The sequence below is a fragment of the Hippichthys cyanospilos genome, chromosome 3, assembly GCF_059441005.1.
Source record: "Hippichthys cyanospilos isolate Australia breed blue-spotted pipefish chromosome 3, RoL_Hcya_1.0, whole genome shotgun sequence".
Taxonomy (NCBI): domain Eukaryota; kingdom Metazoa; phylum Chordata; class Actinopteri; order Syngnathiformes; family Syngnathidae; genus Hippichthys; species Hippichthys cyanospilos.
This window is the reverse complement of record NC_142371.1, coordinates 27,233,294-27,248,255: the sequence shown is the minus strand read 5'-3', so window position 1 is coordinate 27,248,255 and position 14,962 is coordinate 27,233,294. Positions and strand designations below refer to the sequence as shown.

General features: G+C 38.1%; 2 protein-coding genes across 4 annotated transcripts; both read left to right on the top strand.

Moving 5' to 3' along the window:
• Positions 1–19: 19 nt before the first annotated feature.
• On the top strand, positions 20–7,078 carry LOC148426620 (bromodomain-containing protein 9-like). Its single transcript, XM_088410675.1, has 17 exons — positions 20–162; positions 1,077–1,291; positions 1,376–1,501; positions 1,586–1,715; positions 1,790–1,847; positions 1,928–2,072; positions 2,178–2,288; positions 2,979–3,139; positions 3,222–3,354; positions 3,443–3,518; positions 5,245–5,340; positions 5,411–5,543; positions 5,645–5,756; positions 5,833–5,889; positions 5,964–6,069; positions 6,550–6,720; positions 6,790–7,078. The coding sequence occupies exons 1-17, from the start codon at positions 114–116 to the stop codon at positions 6,870–6,872; spliced, it is 1,962 nt and encodes a 653-aa protein (XP_088266801.1). The 5' UTR covers positions 20–113; the 3' UTR covers positions 6,873–7,078.
• A 320-nt stretch (positions 7,079–7,398) lies between these two features.
• Positions 7,399–14,212, top strand: LOC148426619 (palmitoyltransferase ZDHHC11-like). Of its 3 annotated transcripts, none has more exons than XM_088409391.1 (11): positions 7,399–7,555; positions 9,093–9,311; positions 9,535–9,713; positions 10,853–10,954; positions 11,031–11,155; positions 11,265–11,420; positions 12,224–12,342; positions 12,415–12,464; positions 12,543–12,609; positions 13,183–13,258; positions 13,354–14,212. In XM_088409391.1, exons 2-11 carry the CDS (start codon positions 9,093–9,095, stop codon positions 13,494–13,496), a joined length of 1,236 nt encoding a protein of 411 aa, XP_088265517.1. In that variant the 5' UTR covers positions 7,399–7,555; the 3' UTR covers positions 13,497–14,212. The 3 variants fall into 3 exon arrangements, with proteins under 3 accessions (XP_088265517.1, XP_088265516.1, XP_088265515.1); XM_088409390.1 differs by having other exon boundaries at positions 7,399–7,661; positions 12,546–12,609; XM_088409389.1 differs by having other exon boundaries at positions 7,399–7,661.
• The last annotated feature ends 750 nt before the right edge of the window (positions 14,213–14,962 follow it).

The window sequence follows — 14,962 nt, the reverse complement described above, 5'->3', positions numbered from 1 at the left end:
TTCGTATTCAGTCACTTCCGGTTAGCGATTGTGTTCATGCTAAAGCAAATGCTAACGTGAACGCCTGCTGAACAGTCTGATTAAACCTACATTTTAGGTGTAATCATTGCGAAATGGGAAAGAAACATAAAAAACATAAACCGGAGTGGAGAACCGTTGATGGTAATCGAATGTTGTGACACATTTTGCCAGTTAACGACAGTTAGTGTCTGTTATTGTTGCAATCTTTGTGCTAGATCTACTTGCTATCTATGGCAGCGAATCTCGTTTGTTTTCATTCGTACAGCAGATAATATACAAGTTTTTAATGTGAACATCTAACGCATAACTGCACAAAAGCTGTTTTGTTGATTGCATAGCAGACACTTTTATAAGTAGCATGCGATTTGACTTCGTGGTAGTCAGTTTTATTTACGTGCTGTGCAGTATTTCAACCACACGTACACTCTAGGTTTGTCTACCTTTGTGGTGCATTTTCGTAAGCCTTGTATTTTGACTAAACATGCTATAAATCTCATTCCCAGTTGTGTACCATCAGTTAGTTTATTCAAAACCTTTGATTCGTAGTAACACGTAATTAATAATAAAGAAAGAAATGCAAATCTCAGTGGAAGAACTATAAATCAATGAATTGTACAAAGTGTGCCACCTGTATTTCGAATAACAAACTACAGTAAAATGTATACGAAGTTGAGATTGCTTGATTCAATGTGCAATAAGAGGGGAGGGTTAACTATGCGTCGCTATGACAGCGAACCTCCTCACAATGCCTGATTATCTGACAGTTTTTGGTTGGGAAATAGAAGGAAACCTCGTAGTTTGGATTTTAAATTCTCTTTTGTGACACATTTTTGGGGATTTTTTTTTGTCTTATAAATGTTGTCCCAACAGAGGGAGACACAGCAAGTAGCTCATTTGATATGTTTTGGCACAGTTTTAATTTAAAACTGCATCATATAAAAAGCATGAGCTTTTACACAACATTTTAGGATATAGATCCACAAGTCACTGGCTGAGCAAGTGAAAACGTTTTTTTCAACTTGCTTTTACATTTGGTCGTACTTTTTTTCCCCTAGACTATGAGGACAAGGCATTGGAAAAACCACTAAAACTTGTTCTGAAAGTTGGAGGCAGTGAAGTGACAGAACTCTCGGGCTCGGGCCATGACTCCAGCTACTATGATGACAGATCAGACCATGAGCGCCACAAAGAGAAAAAGAAGAAGAAAAAGAAAAAGTCCGAAAAGGATAAGGACAAATATGTGGACGACGAAGAGAGAAAACGACGGAAGGTCGGGTTAATGAGATGACTACATTTCACTGTTAAAGACAGTTTTTTTTTTTGCTCAAATAGCACCTTGTCTATTATCCGACAGGAGGAAAAGAGGAAGAAAAGGGAGCGAGAGCAGAATGAGTCTGAGGCAGCACCTGCGGCTGCAGTCAGCACTGGGGTGCCTGTCGAACCTTTCACGATATCTAAAACTATGAATATCAAAGTAGAGGTGAGGAATGCAAAATAAAGCCTACATGGGTGAGTTTGAGATTGTGTTTTGAATATGATCATCACAAACAATCTTATCAATCAGCCAGAAGAGAAGAAAAGGAAGAAGGAAAAGTTTGAGAGTGAGCCTGAATTTGAGGAATTTCACCCTAGTGTGAAGGTTGAAGTAGAGCACCAAGGAGAAAGGCCCGTGCGAGCATGTCGGACACAGCATGGTAAGAATAAGCTTCTATTGTTATCATTAACAAAATCAAAGTTGCAATATTTTCATTGATTACCCCCAATACAGAGAATGAATCCACTCCCCGGCAGCTATTACTTGAGCACTTCCTGCGTCAGCTGCAGAGGTGAGTGCAAAGTAGAGAATGAGTCCAACTAGTCTCAGAAAGACTGCTCTAACCACAGTGTTTATCTCTTGTCATCACAGAAAAGATGCCCATGGTTTCTTTGCCTTCCCAGTAACAGACGCCATTGCGCCCAATTACTCAGTGATCATCAAACACCCAATGGACTTCAGCACCATGAAAGACAAGATTACAAACAATGAGTACAATACAGTGACAGAATTCAAGGTGAGATAAGGCTTTGCACCAGTCAAAAATGATCACTTGGACAAAAAGTAGCAAATTGGAAGGTTGTTTGATGTTCTGCCTGCCTGAATTCACTGTGTTCTTTAGGCGGACTTTAAACTGATGTGTGACAATGCAATGGTTTACAACCGCCCGGAGACTGTCTACTATAAGGCGGCCAAGAAACTTCTCCATACTGGTTTTAAAATGATGAGCAAGGTAATAATGAGCTTCATGGTATAGTATTAGGTAACTGAAAGGGACTAAATTATGGATATCGAGACGGCACAATATAGTCCCAAATTAAGCCCGGCCAACTCTAAAAGGAGACATATGTATCAAGAAGGTTGACGGTGCGCCTTTTAATGTGGTGTGCCTTATACAGTGCATAGACCGTGAGTTTACATTTTGGGGGGGACGAAAAAATAAAAATGTAAATTCATGTAAATTCTTCAAATTTTACCTCTGCATTTCAGTTATAAATGTTATTTTTTATGAATCCTAAACATCCTGGAGTATGCTAAAAATAATTTTATATGTTGAAATTAAAATGGCGAGAACTCATGATTGACAATTATATCAGACTTTAATAACGCACATTGTCAGATATTATAACAAAGAACCCAATGACATTTTTTTTCCCCTCTGTAAATTCTCAAATGGATTTTTACGTCTAGTTACTCTTTTAGTCTCTTTAGCCCAATATGAATTTGCCATTCAACTCATATAACTCGTTGGATATTTGCATTCAAAACTTTATAGGTCAAATTAAAATCAGCTATAAATGTTATAGTGCATTTTAGTTCATGCTGAGATTTCACCCACAGTCATGTACTTCACCATACATGTAAATGTACTATACTGTATACATGGATGTGATGTTAAATGTTTCCAATTTTGTCTTGTCAGGATCGCCTGCTGGTTTTGAAGCGCAGCATGTCTTTCATGCAGGACATGGCAGCAATTTTGGGAGACGAAGAACTTGCGGCTGACATACCTCCAACGGAGATCATTCCTATGCCAGTGGAATCAGCCAAAAAGTCAAAGAAACAACCCGTCAAAGACATGAAGTAAATTAGTTTTCTCAATTCATGTTTACAACATATTGTTTGCTGGTGGAGGAATTAAAACTCATGGCCTTTCTGATTGCAGCTACCTTTTCGAGCCAGAGGGAAACGCCTGCAGCCTTACTGACAGCACAGCAGAGGAACACGTTCTTGCCCTGGTGGAACATTCAGCTGACGAAGCACGAGATCGCATCAACAGATACATGCCAAACTCCAAGGTATTGTACTTTCCATGATCACTGTTTCATCATGTTCCCAGTACATCAGCACTATTTACACTGACAACGGTCTGCTCTTTGCTTTTAGATAGGCTACTTGCAGAAAGAGTCCGACACATCTCTTGTGTACACTGTCGTCAATCAGCTGGATCCCGATGCAGAAGGTTTGGCATCGCATGTTTTCTTCACCCACATTCTCGTTATAAAGGGTGATTCCAAAAATTGGACATATTTTAAAACATGGATATTTTAATTACTAAATGTTCTAGCCCAGTGGTTCTCAACTTCTTTTTTTAATATGTACCCCCTGTAAAAAAAAAGTTTTACTATGCCCAAACCAGTGATAAGCATTTTCGGGTGAGAAAAATTTACTTAACAGTGTTTTGTGCTTAAATGCATAAATGCTTGAATGGAAACCTTAACCAAATAAAAGCATACAACATTTTACAAAGGAGTCACTATATTTATCAAAAAGCAGGTTCATGTTTCCTTAATTTGCTCTTAATTTGAAAATAACGTTGGGTCTTTTCCTGTCATAGCATTAAAAAGCATTACATTAGATTTCCTAACCTGCAGAATCCCTCGCCAACACGTACCTCCATTTGAGAACCGCTGCTCTAAGCAAACATTGGCTTAAAGGTACAGTGTGTAAAATTTAGTGAGTTGTTGATTTTAAAACCTCACTATATAGTTCACTAACATGCAAATAAATGTGTTCCATCACATTTACCATTTTTTTAGTGTAATCATAGGTCAATCAATCGCTAATTATATTACAAGGGGAGTGCTGCTCGGACGGAGGATGTCATGGTTCTTTTTTAGCTACAAAAAGCGAAGAAGGAGAATTTCATAAACATAATTCAAGTTCTGTTTTGGATGTTGCTTTGAATGCACAGGTTTCTCATTTGTATGTCAATCACAAAAAACGTAAAAAGAGGAAAAAGAAGGTTTGTATGACTAATAAATAAGAGAAGGAGAGGGAAGACAACAAAGGGTGGCAGGGGAGATTCTGCTCCATGCAAGAGAATATCACAACATGCTCCAACGACACAAAAGAAAAGGCCAGCAAAGACATCACGATACAATAAGAATTTATCTTTGAAAAACGGCCTGGAAAGTGGCTTGTATATGTGTTTTTTTGTGTCGCGAACAGCCTGCTCTGTGCGCCGTGTTCTTGTTCATTCTCATCTACCTGGATCACTATACATTTCTTTGCGTTTACAAAAACTGTGGTTAGTGTTGACTTTTCACTATAGAGTCCATATTGTGCAGCACTTGCATCAGTCGTTGGCATCCTGATCACCTCTGGCTCTACTGGTTTTGACAAAAAAAAATTCCAATTTTTGAAGTGTCCGTGCTTTTGTGCACCGAAACCAATGGCGAATTGTATTCGTATTCTCTGGCTCTCTTGCTCACTTGGCATAGGCTTGCAAAGTATGGTCTCTCTGAGACGGCATAGTGCACGTGCTGTACCCCTTGAAATATAACATACTGCAGCTTTAAGTTGAAAAATAAAAATACCAACAAAAAAAAAAACATTCAAACGGCTTTGGAATTTACGAGTCATGACAGAATATACATTTTTATTTTGCCTTTTCCTTGTATTTTTTTTTTTGCCTCATCCAAATCTCCTATTGGTGTATTTGTTTAATTTTCTTTAAAATAACAAGTATTTGACTATGTTGTCACAGATTTCTAGCATACAAAAGGCCTTTTCATTGCTCGTAAATGTCATTCTTCATCCTGAAAAAAAATTGAATAAAAGATTAAAATATACCTTTTATACATTATTTAGGGGAACGTTGGATATGTTAGCACAAGGACAATTTTGGAACAATGTATTTTTCAAATTCAGGAAAATAAGACCCAACTTTGCTTTCACTTTTGCAGAAGAGGAGACACACAAAGTGGATTTGAGTTCACTGTCAAATAAACTTCTTCCTGGATTAACAACGCTGGGCTTCAAAGACGACAGGAGACACAAAGGTACAGTACATATTCAAACGCTCGCTCTTGAATTTCTTTACGACTACTTAATCCTGTCCTTGCTTTGCAGTGACTTTCCTGAGCAGTGCCTACAACGTGCAGAGCCTTCAAAAGAACTCGGTCTTTCCGGACCTGTTACCCGATGAGTCGGACTTGCTGTGCTCGGCTTATGGAGATGAAACGGGGGTACAATGCGCTCTCAGGTAGCGTTGGAGAGAGTTTTAACTATTGGAGGATATTGACGCTTAGTGATAAAAGTTTCGCCATTATCAGTTTGCGTGCAATTTTTTTTCCCCCAACTCAGCATACTGGAATTTGTAAAGGGCTGTGGAAGTGCCACCAAACGTTTGGTCGATGGAATTCTAGATAAGATGACAGGAGGCGATCACACGAAAGCCGCCAATCAGATCCGACAGGTAAGCGGCTGGCTCCGTTGTTACATATCGATCGGTACGCGTCACTCAGTTGTGAACCCCGAGACTTATTTCTCAGAAGAGAAACATGATGCTGAAACCTGACGAATCCAAGACAGGCCTCTGCGATTTGCAGGTGGGCTGCATGTGGGCTACGTTTAAGTCGAACATGGCCATGTATGATCTGACTGAAGTTGTTTTTGTGTTTAGATGGTGGATGGCGGCGGTCTGGGAGAGAGCAGTTCAGTGTTGGACTTTATGTCGTTGAAAAACTACCCTGACATGTCTCTTGATATATCCATGCTCAACACATTAGGTATATTGCCCACGTTCCCAGCAGCCGCTTTTACTATTGCACGCTTGATCCAGCTCATGTAAAACGGCATTTAAATTCTTCGCACTCTTCATTTGTAGCGAGACATGTCGCTTAAAAGTGGCTGTCGACTGAAAAATCAGGGCTCCCCTTAGCCCCTCCGCAGAATACAAAGCTTGTCTCTCAATCAAAATTTATAACTTCAATTTACATACTCTTTGACACAAATCAGAAGTACAAACCTTTCGTATTTAGACAGGTCTTTGCCGACTATTTTGTGGCATATTTTGATGTGAGTTTTTCAGAAAAAAAGTTGAGGATAGGTAGTTAATGCCTGTCAGATCCAGTACACAGAAACAGTCAAAAAAGTTTGAAATCATGCTGGCCTGCAATAATATGGTCTAACATTGCTGTTATGTTTGCGTCTCATTTTACCCGAAAACAACATTTCTGAGTTCATTTCTCCAAAACTATATTTGCCAGGTAAAGGTGTGAAGAAGGAGCCTGCAAACGAAGAGGGCCAGCAGCACTTTGATGACGCTGATAAACTTCTACAGGAATTTCAGGAGGCTCAGGTGGACAGAGTTGGCTCCAGGCCCTCGTCCAACCTATCGTCGCTTTCCAATGCGTCCGAGAGGGATCAGCACCACTTGGGTAGACTTGCTGACTTGACGGTATTGCATTGTCTCAACTCTCAACTAAATAGTTTTGTTTGATCAATAGGGAGCCCGTCACAGTCCGAGATGGTTCACGACCCCTACGAGTTCCTGCAGTCTCCTGAGCCAGAGAGCCCAGCCAATAACTGACTCCATTATTTCATTTTCCATCTGCATCGACTGTTCCGATACCGTGGCAACAAGCCTGTGACCTCGATTCAAGGATGAATGTTATTTGTACAGACTGTTTGTTGATTATTTGTATGATTATTTGTATTTTTTGTTTGATTATTTGTATTATTTTTTGTATGAGTGCAACAGGAAAAATAAATGCTTGCACCTGTATTTATACACAATTTGCCGCTTCATATTCTGCATCATAATCAGTTTATAAATGTAGAACACTTTTTGACAGATTTTTTGTAAAAAAAAAAAAAAGTAAAAAAAAGACATACTGTATACATATATATATATATATATATATATATATATATATATATATATATATATATATATATATATATATATATATATATATATATATATATATATATATATATACTGATTTTCTCTAGTTTGGGGGCGTATCAACAAAACAATGTGGGCTGTGGCTGTGACGAACAAGAACGCTACACGGGTGGAGGCTCGACATGAATGCGCATGCGCAGCAGTTGCCATGGCGCAGCCGAGAGCCGCGGAGCAAACTGCTTCAACTTCTTGCAACATCTTTCGCTTCGTCTGAGACCAAGTTAGCGTCAGCAGAGGCGCTTTTATCTCATCTGTTTTCACGTTTCTCCATGTTGCCTTGGTTTAGCGGCGGCTTCTAGCGTGACGTGAGTTTTGCCTCAAAAAATGAACCCCCTCGCCGGGATTCATCGTGTTCATTGTTTTGATCTTAAAATCGATGAATAGGAGGTTGCAATGAACGCATCGACGAAAGTAAGTCCTTCTCAACGCATTGTTCGAAATACACATTTGAACCCGCATTAGATCATTTGTATGCAATCAAGGTAAAGTCGTATTTTCTTTGTCATTTGATGTTGCAAAAGTGGTGATCAAACAGCGTTTAGGTCATCGAGTCTTAAAATGAGCAAGTCAATCATCGCTTAAAACATACGTACATCAAAATCCTGTGTCAGCATGAAAGGCCCAAAGGAAAACATGAGTCAGATGACCCCAAAAAGGGATGTAGAGTCTTTGAAAAATTTCTAACTCCATAACCACGGTTGGCTTGAAGGCTTTCACAGTGGTATTTGTGTCAAGAAAAATGTGATTCTTGTGACCAAAATTAGAAGACAGATAAGAAAGGCAATTCTGTGTAAGGCATTTTGTACAATAACCAGTATAGGTTTCACAATGAATTCGCTTTATTATTAATAATCTGATATACATTTTTGGTAAATGGTTTTCTATTTTATGTTTTTATTTAGTCACCGTCCAACACTGCCGATGTTTTGTCAACATTAGTTGATTGATGTGATAACCACATTTGTAATGCCGATTTACATTTGATCTTTTTTTTTCCCCAAGGGCTTTCAAGTTAATATTAAAATGACAGAATAGAAGTATAAGAATAAACAATGATCTCTTTAAGTGGGGTAAAATAATAATTTATTACGCAGTCGAGTCAAAATTATTTTTTTAGATTGTTGCATTGTATCATTTGCATTATTGTCTCTGTTTTTAAATAAATTAATACATAGTATATATATATATATATATATATATATATATATATATATATATATATATATATATATATATATATATATATATATATATATATATATACAGTATATATATGTATATATATATATACAGTATATATATATTTATAATTGTATTTGCATTTCTAAATTAACAATTTATCTAGCAATCAATATATCAAATTTATTTAATGTTAGTGTATTATGTTCTAAGCTACATAATGAAGTATTAATTACTGTATTTAATGATTACATAAATCGCAATCATAATGGCATTATCATGTTTTCTAGAAATATACGATGCACAAATTAATCAAAATATTTTAAATATATTACCCTATAATTACCAGTACTTAAAATTAGTCAGATTAAAAGAAATCCAAGAATATAAATATGTATTGAACTGTAATAACGGCAAATCCTCCCAAGAATAAATTTCGAGTATTAAAGAATTAAATTTTGAATAAACATAGAATTACATTTCTTTTTGTTTGAGATTATGTGAATTGTTAAACATGAATGCAACTTTGGGTTCTGTTACATCTATCCTGGGTTTCAAAAGCAAATGTTACTTTCAAGGTTCTGGTTGGTCATGTCATTTGTTTGCTTGCATATTCCAATGAGGGCATGTAGACCTCACCGTCTAATGATTTGTGTCTACTAGATGAGCGTCCTAAGTGGGAAGGTGAGCCGCACGGCCCCCATGCACAGCAGCAGCCAAAACGAGCTGGTCTCGTCCAAGACCCCTCGGGTCAACGGTTGGACCTGGCCCCCCCAGATCTTCCAAGTCATCGCATGGCTGATGTACAACTACCTCGCCGTAGTGGCCTTTGGCATGTTCATTCCTCTCCTACCTCTGCCTTGGAACCACGTGCTCTACACCGTATCCTTAACTCTCCCAGCAGACGCCCAGCTGGCCCTCTGCTTGTCTCACAAATTAGAGTTCACCGCCAAACAAGGTTTTTCTTGTGTGGGGGGCTTTCTATGACCTTCTGTTGCAGACATAAATCCCTGCTTGTGTCAGACTCTATGAAAACTGAATAGAGTAGGAACAGAACTGTTTTTGTCTTCTTGGTGCACTTTTCCTTAACCCTAGCGCCATCTAGTTTACGGGTTTGGCCTTTCTTGTGCACTTGCTCAGCCACGTTGCTGCCGTCAGCATAGATCCGGCCGATGCCACCGTGAGGGCCAAAAAGAGTTATACCGGCCCATTGCCACTGTTTGACCGCACAGTACACCTTCATGTTATCCAGGACTTGCACTGTTACCTGTGTGAAGTCAAGGTGTATGTATGCCAGCCTTTCACAAAATTTGAAGCTGTGTGTTTGTTTTTATTGTTTTATAAACATGATCACAATGCAACGGTGTGCCAAAAAATCAATTCACATAAGAATTGGGTTTCTAATTTACTGTGAATTAAAGGAAATTAAAGGAAACAGGAATATATATATATATATATATATATATATATATATATATATATATATATATATATATATATATATATATATATATATATATATATATATATATATATATATATATATATATATATATACGTACGTACATACATACACATACACGTAATACACATTAGTTGTTTTTCAAATCCCTGTAACTCCTAAACCCTTTGTACTAACAACAAAATTTAATGGATTCTGAAAGCAGAGATGGGGAGCTTTGCATCGATACCACATAGGTAATGGTAGTTGCCAGGTTTTCATGTTCTGTCAGTGGCAGCAAATAGGGTAACCAACCCTAACTCCCAAACACGTTTCATGCTTTGCTCGCCCATATTCTCAACGTAGCTGCTCACTTGAAAAAGTTTAATTTCATATCTTTTGTTTGTCATAAATGTACTGAGGAATATTTATGTCATTTGTGCAAGACATTTTCACATTATGGCACTGCAAATTTCTTTGAAAGGACCACATATATTCTACATTTTTTATTATACATATCCATTTTGTTTTTGTTTCATTTTATAAAATAAAAATTTATAGCTATCTTTAAAGAGTAGCAGTTGTCCACATACTGTTTTTGTGGAAAGAGACATGTTCCCTACAAATCAAAACTTAGTATGATTCGTTCTACATCTATAGATTGAACCAGAAATCATTTTTATTGAATTGAATCAAAATCATTTTGAATCCATAATCGATTCGGAATCTAATCCGAGATCCAAAAATTGTACTCCACATCAAATCGTGAAACAAAGATTCCCACCCCATGTGTCAACCCTGCCATCATTATGAAACTGATCATTTAAGAAACCAGATGTTTTCAGTGACATAAAGACCAGCATTTTGTTTTTACTTTGTGCTGAAACAGTGGAGAACAGTTCGAGAACTTACTGCTGCCCTGCAGATTCTGTGATTTTTAAGTCTTCGTTTCTAAATGTCTTAAATTTTTCTCTTTCCTCAGTGGGCCTAAAGTGAAACATTGTAGCATTTGCAACAAGTGTGTGTCTGATTTTGATCACCACTGCAAATGGCTAAACAACTGTGTGGGCGGCAGAAACTACAGGTAAGACCAGAGACTCGGTAATAATCCCTGAGGTGCTTATCAGTACAATTTAAGCATGAGTTCACCTGTGTTTTAGGTACTTCTTTGCAGCCGTGACCTCTGCAGCAATCGGCGCGGGCCTGCTCGTTGCCGTCATCTTGTTTATATTCATCCAACACTATCTTGATCCAAACATTCTACGGACCAACCCACAGTTCCATGGTGAGTCGTCATCCTATTGCATAGGGGACAAACTCATGCTTGTTATGATAATTCTTCATCCAAACCAATCCAAGTGTGTGTGTGTGTGTATGTTTTCACCTTTTTGCAGGTGGGCTGGCAAATGACACCTGGCTTGTGTTTTTACCATCAGCACCCATAAAAACTAGTTCAGCCGGTCTCCTAATAGTGGCCTTTGTTACCGCCATGCTGAGTCTGATGTGCCTGCTGCTTCTCTGGCACCTGCTCTGTTTCCATTTCTACCTGTGTAAGTCACATAGCTCCAAATAATAAAAACAATGGTCCAAAATATATATTTTTTCAATGTAACTTGTATGGTTTTGCTCTCACTAAACGTAGATTTTTGTTGCTAAACAAGCTTGTTGCAAGGTGCTGGTCATGCTTGAAACCAGTAGGGGGCAGCATAAATTATTTTAAAAGCATTTTCTCAATTTATTCGGGTTTCCCTAGCATTAGCGAATGTTAAAAGGCAATTCTATTATATTAGGCAACTTGTAATTCAGCCAAAATTGTGACACGTTGTCCACTGCTACAAGAGCTTGTTAGCAAGAAGCTTGTCATGCTTCCAACCAGTAGGGGACAGCATAAATTGGCTTAAAATGATTTCTTAATATATTCGGGTTTCCCTAGCATTAGCGAATCTTAAAAGGCAATTTTATTATTTTAGGCAACTTCCAAAATTATGACAAGTTGTTTATTGCTACAATTACTTATTGTCGCCCCCCTGGGAGGGGCGCAAGGTGATGCCGCGGGTGTATGGATAACCCCTGGGAAAAGGCTTTGTTTTTGTCATATGAAGTGTAATTGCAATAAAATAAAAATTTTCATCTTATTTTTCAAACACTTTGAGGCACTTTGTTATTTTTTTCTGTTTTAGACTCAGGTGTAACCTGTATAAACTTATAGCATAAAATTAGTCAGCGTGTCGACTGGGTTGGGGCCGCAAAAACTTTTGATGGGGGGGGTAGCAAAATATAATTGGTTTAGGCCAAAAAATATTCTTTTCCTATTTGACATCCATTGACTTTTTCCTAATGGTGATCTTTGCAGTGTGTAAAGGACTAAGCACGTATGAGTACATAAAGCTGCAGCGTCAAAAAGAAGCCAAAAACGGAGACACTGAAATGGGAACTCCACACGACCTGCAAATAACAAGCAAGGTCTCACAGGTGACAATTGCTGCTTGGGCCCCTCTGTTATGCCTTCTGTGTTACTTTTTAACACATGTTTCTATTCTAAAGAATCCATTGAGCTCTATGGACTGTGAGCACAACCATATTAATGGCGCAAGGTAACATCGAGATACTATTGGTCCTTTTGTGCTAATACAAACTGCCAAGGGTCTCTTTAAATGGGGTCTGTGTTTCAGCAGTACTTGCAAGTCTGATAATAAAGGACCACTTTCCAGCCGACTGTCAGAGCCCATCTGCACTGAAGTAAGAAAATATACTTCGATTTAAGGATGCACAGTAACTTTTTTTCTCGGGTACCCAGTAATTTCGTGCTTCTCCATTCCAATACCGAGAACCATATTTTTAAATACTAAACGTATGTCCTGTTGCGGCCTAAAAGGATAACATTTTGTTGAAAGTGTGGTGACACGTCACTAGAGCTTGAGACGGTAACCAGACCAATGTACGTGTATTTGGGGTGACCTAATTTCCTGATATTGATCAGATACAAGTCACATCATATTTACCATTTTAGGGTCGATAAAATTGAGTTCTGGTAACTATCGTGCTTCCCTACTTAGATTATAATTCACTTTGGTACTTTAGTCTGGATTTTTAGCCTGGATTTGTATCACCCTACTGCCACCATCAGGCTGAGACGTGCACACCAGAGGGCAATAGAGTAATATGTGCAGAGTGTAATTGTGTGATTTTTGTCATAAAATGTCAGATTTTTTTTTTTTTGTGGTTTTTGTGAGTGTGGATACTGGTGTGCTTAATTGACTCCATTTTAAAATGCTCACCCAAAATGTGTCCTTTTCTTTTGTTTTGATCTAGATGGAAAATACCAAAAAAACATCAGAAAAGGAAAACAGCTTCCATCATGATACACGGAATTCTACAGAAAAAGAGAGTGCGTATTTATCATCCATCAGTGTGGACGTTTTCATTCATGCCTTTTTCAAACTGTCATCATCAATAATTGTGCTCCTTCACATTCAAAAAAAGGAGAAACAGATATGAGCACCTCGAAAAGCTGGAAGCCTGGCACTGGCGATGACTTCCAGAGTGAAAGCGTCAAATCAGTGGAGAGCATTCCCGAGGTGCAGAATCCCCTCGGAAGCTTAGTGATGACTCCGGATGACACGTAACAGTCGGCAGTGCGTTGGGATTATGTTACACTCAGGGACACCTTGTTAAAATGAGTTACCATGGAGCCATTTGGTGTTAACGAGGACATCCTCAACATGACACCACTACTTGGATACCAGTCATGAAGCCTGTTAAAAGCGGACACTCCTTTTTCCATCATTACTCACTTTGCTTTTTTTAATGTTGATTTATGGCAACGATTTTCGTGTTATGGACTTGTACAGTTGTCCAACTTCAATGTCGGCGTCTCTGCCATTAATCTTAAGTCAAGTACATGTTTTGGGGCATCTGCAGATCTTTATTTTCCAAACGAAACCTGTTCCAAGTACAAAGCAGTCACGCTTAAATCATCGACGTGTTGAATTATGTCAACTGTTTTTTTCATGTCATGGACTTGTCCGATTTCAATGGCAGCATTGCTGCCATTAATCTTAGTCAAGTAGATGTTTTTGGGCATCGAAAGGTCTTGTATTTATTTTCCAAACAAAACCTGTTCCAAGTACAGGGCAGTCACACTTAAATCATGTAATGTTATCTACTGGACCAAAGCAACAACCTTGTATGGTCAAATAGCATCTATTTGAGAAATTGTGTTGAGAAGGAGGGCACAACACATTCTAGTCGGAGATGAAAATTGTACAGCCATCTCTTACAGTATGTTAAGTCCATTGTATTAGCATCGTTTCAATGAATAGTAAAAAATCGGGAACACTCATTTGATCTTTTTACTTTCTCTTATCGAAACCCATGTGGCGGGGATTTCTAAATTTAGTGCTTGGCAAACTACACTGTACAAGTTCAGTTCGGGACATAGGATTTTTAAGGCGTTTGCAACAAGTACACACATAACTAAGAAGGGTTTCTACACGTAATTATGCTACTGATAGGCAACAAAATGTATGATCAGAATAAGCACTAACCAGTGCAATAAATCAGGGTGTGAAAATGTGATGAATGAACAAATCAGCACATTAAAAGCAGGTCAAAAAGGTGTAGGGGAATACATGCATCCAGTGTTACCCTTGGTTCACCGCGTCCGTGTCTACTCATCAATGAATATATTTTTTGCCATTTTGAGAACTGCTGCTCCCGAGCACTCGAGTTGTTAAAAATGTACACGATGAAAGACACAATAATGCCACCATCAAAATTCCCATATAAAGTCAAAAAAATCACCCACTGCCTCATTATCACAGCTTTCTAGGAGACCAAAAACAGGCACTCGAAATTGTACGTATTAGCTGTGGAGCATCCATCGAACAAGCTGCTGAAACTGCTGAAATGTCCCAGAACTTGCTGCGTTTATGCAGTCAACTGTTGTAATTTTTTTTAAACATTTTTGTGTTAATTTTTGTTTATTTACATTAAAGTAAAATGTTTTGGCAAACCTCATTTGGTGGCCCTTTAGCATAGGCTTCAATAATATACTGATCAGTGCCTGTAAATAACCAATGTGACACAAAGT

Coding starts and splice junctions, on each gene's coding strand:
- LOC148426619 (XM_088409389.1), top strand. Junction 12,343..12,414: donor TAACAAGCAAGGTCTCACAG/GTGACAATTGCT, acceptor TCTATTCTAAAG/AATCCATTGAGCTCTATGGA. Junction 12,465..12,542: donor AACCATATTAATGGCGCAAG/GTAACATCGAGA, acceptor TCTGTGTTTCAG/CAGTACTTGCAAGTCTGATA.
- LOC148426620 (XM_088410675.1), top strand. CDS start 114: ATGGGAAAGAAACATAAAAAACATAAACCGGAGTGGAGAACCGTTGAT. Junction 2,073..2,177: donor ATACAGTGACAGAATTCAAG/GTGAGATAAGGC, acceptor TGTGTTCTTTAG/GCGGACTTTAAACTGATGTG. Junction 3,140..3,221: donor CAACCCGTCAAAGACATGAA/GTAAATTAGTTT, acceptor TTCTGATTGCAG/CTACCTTTTCGAGCCAGAGG.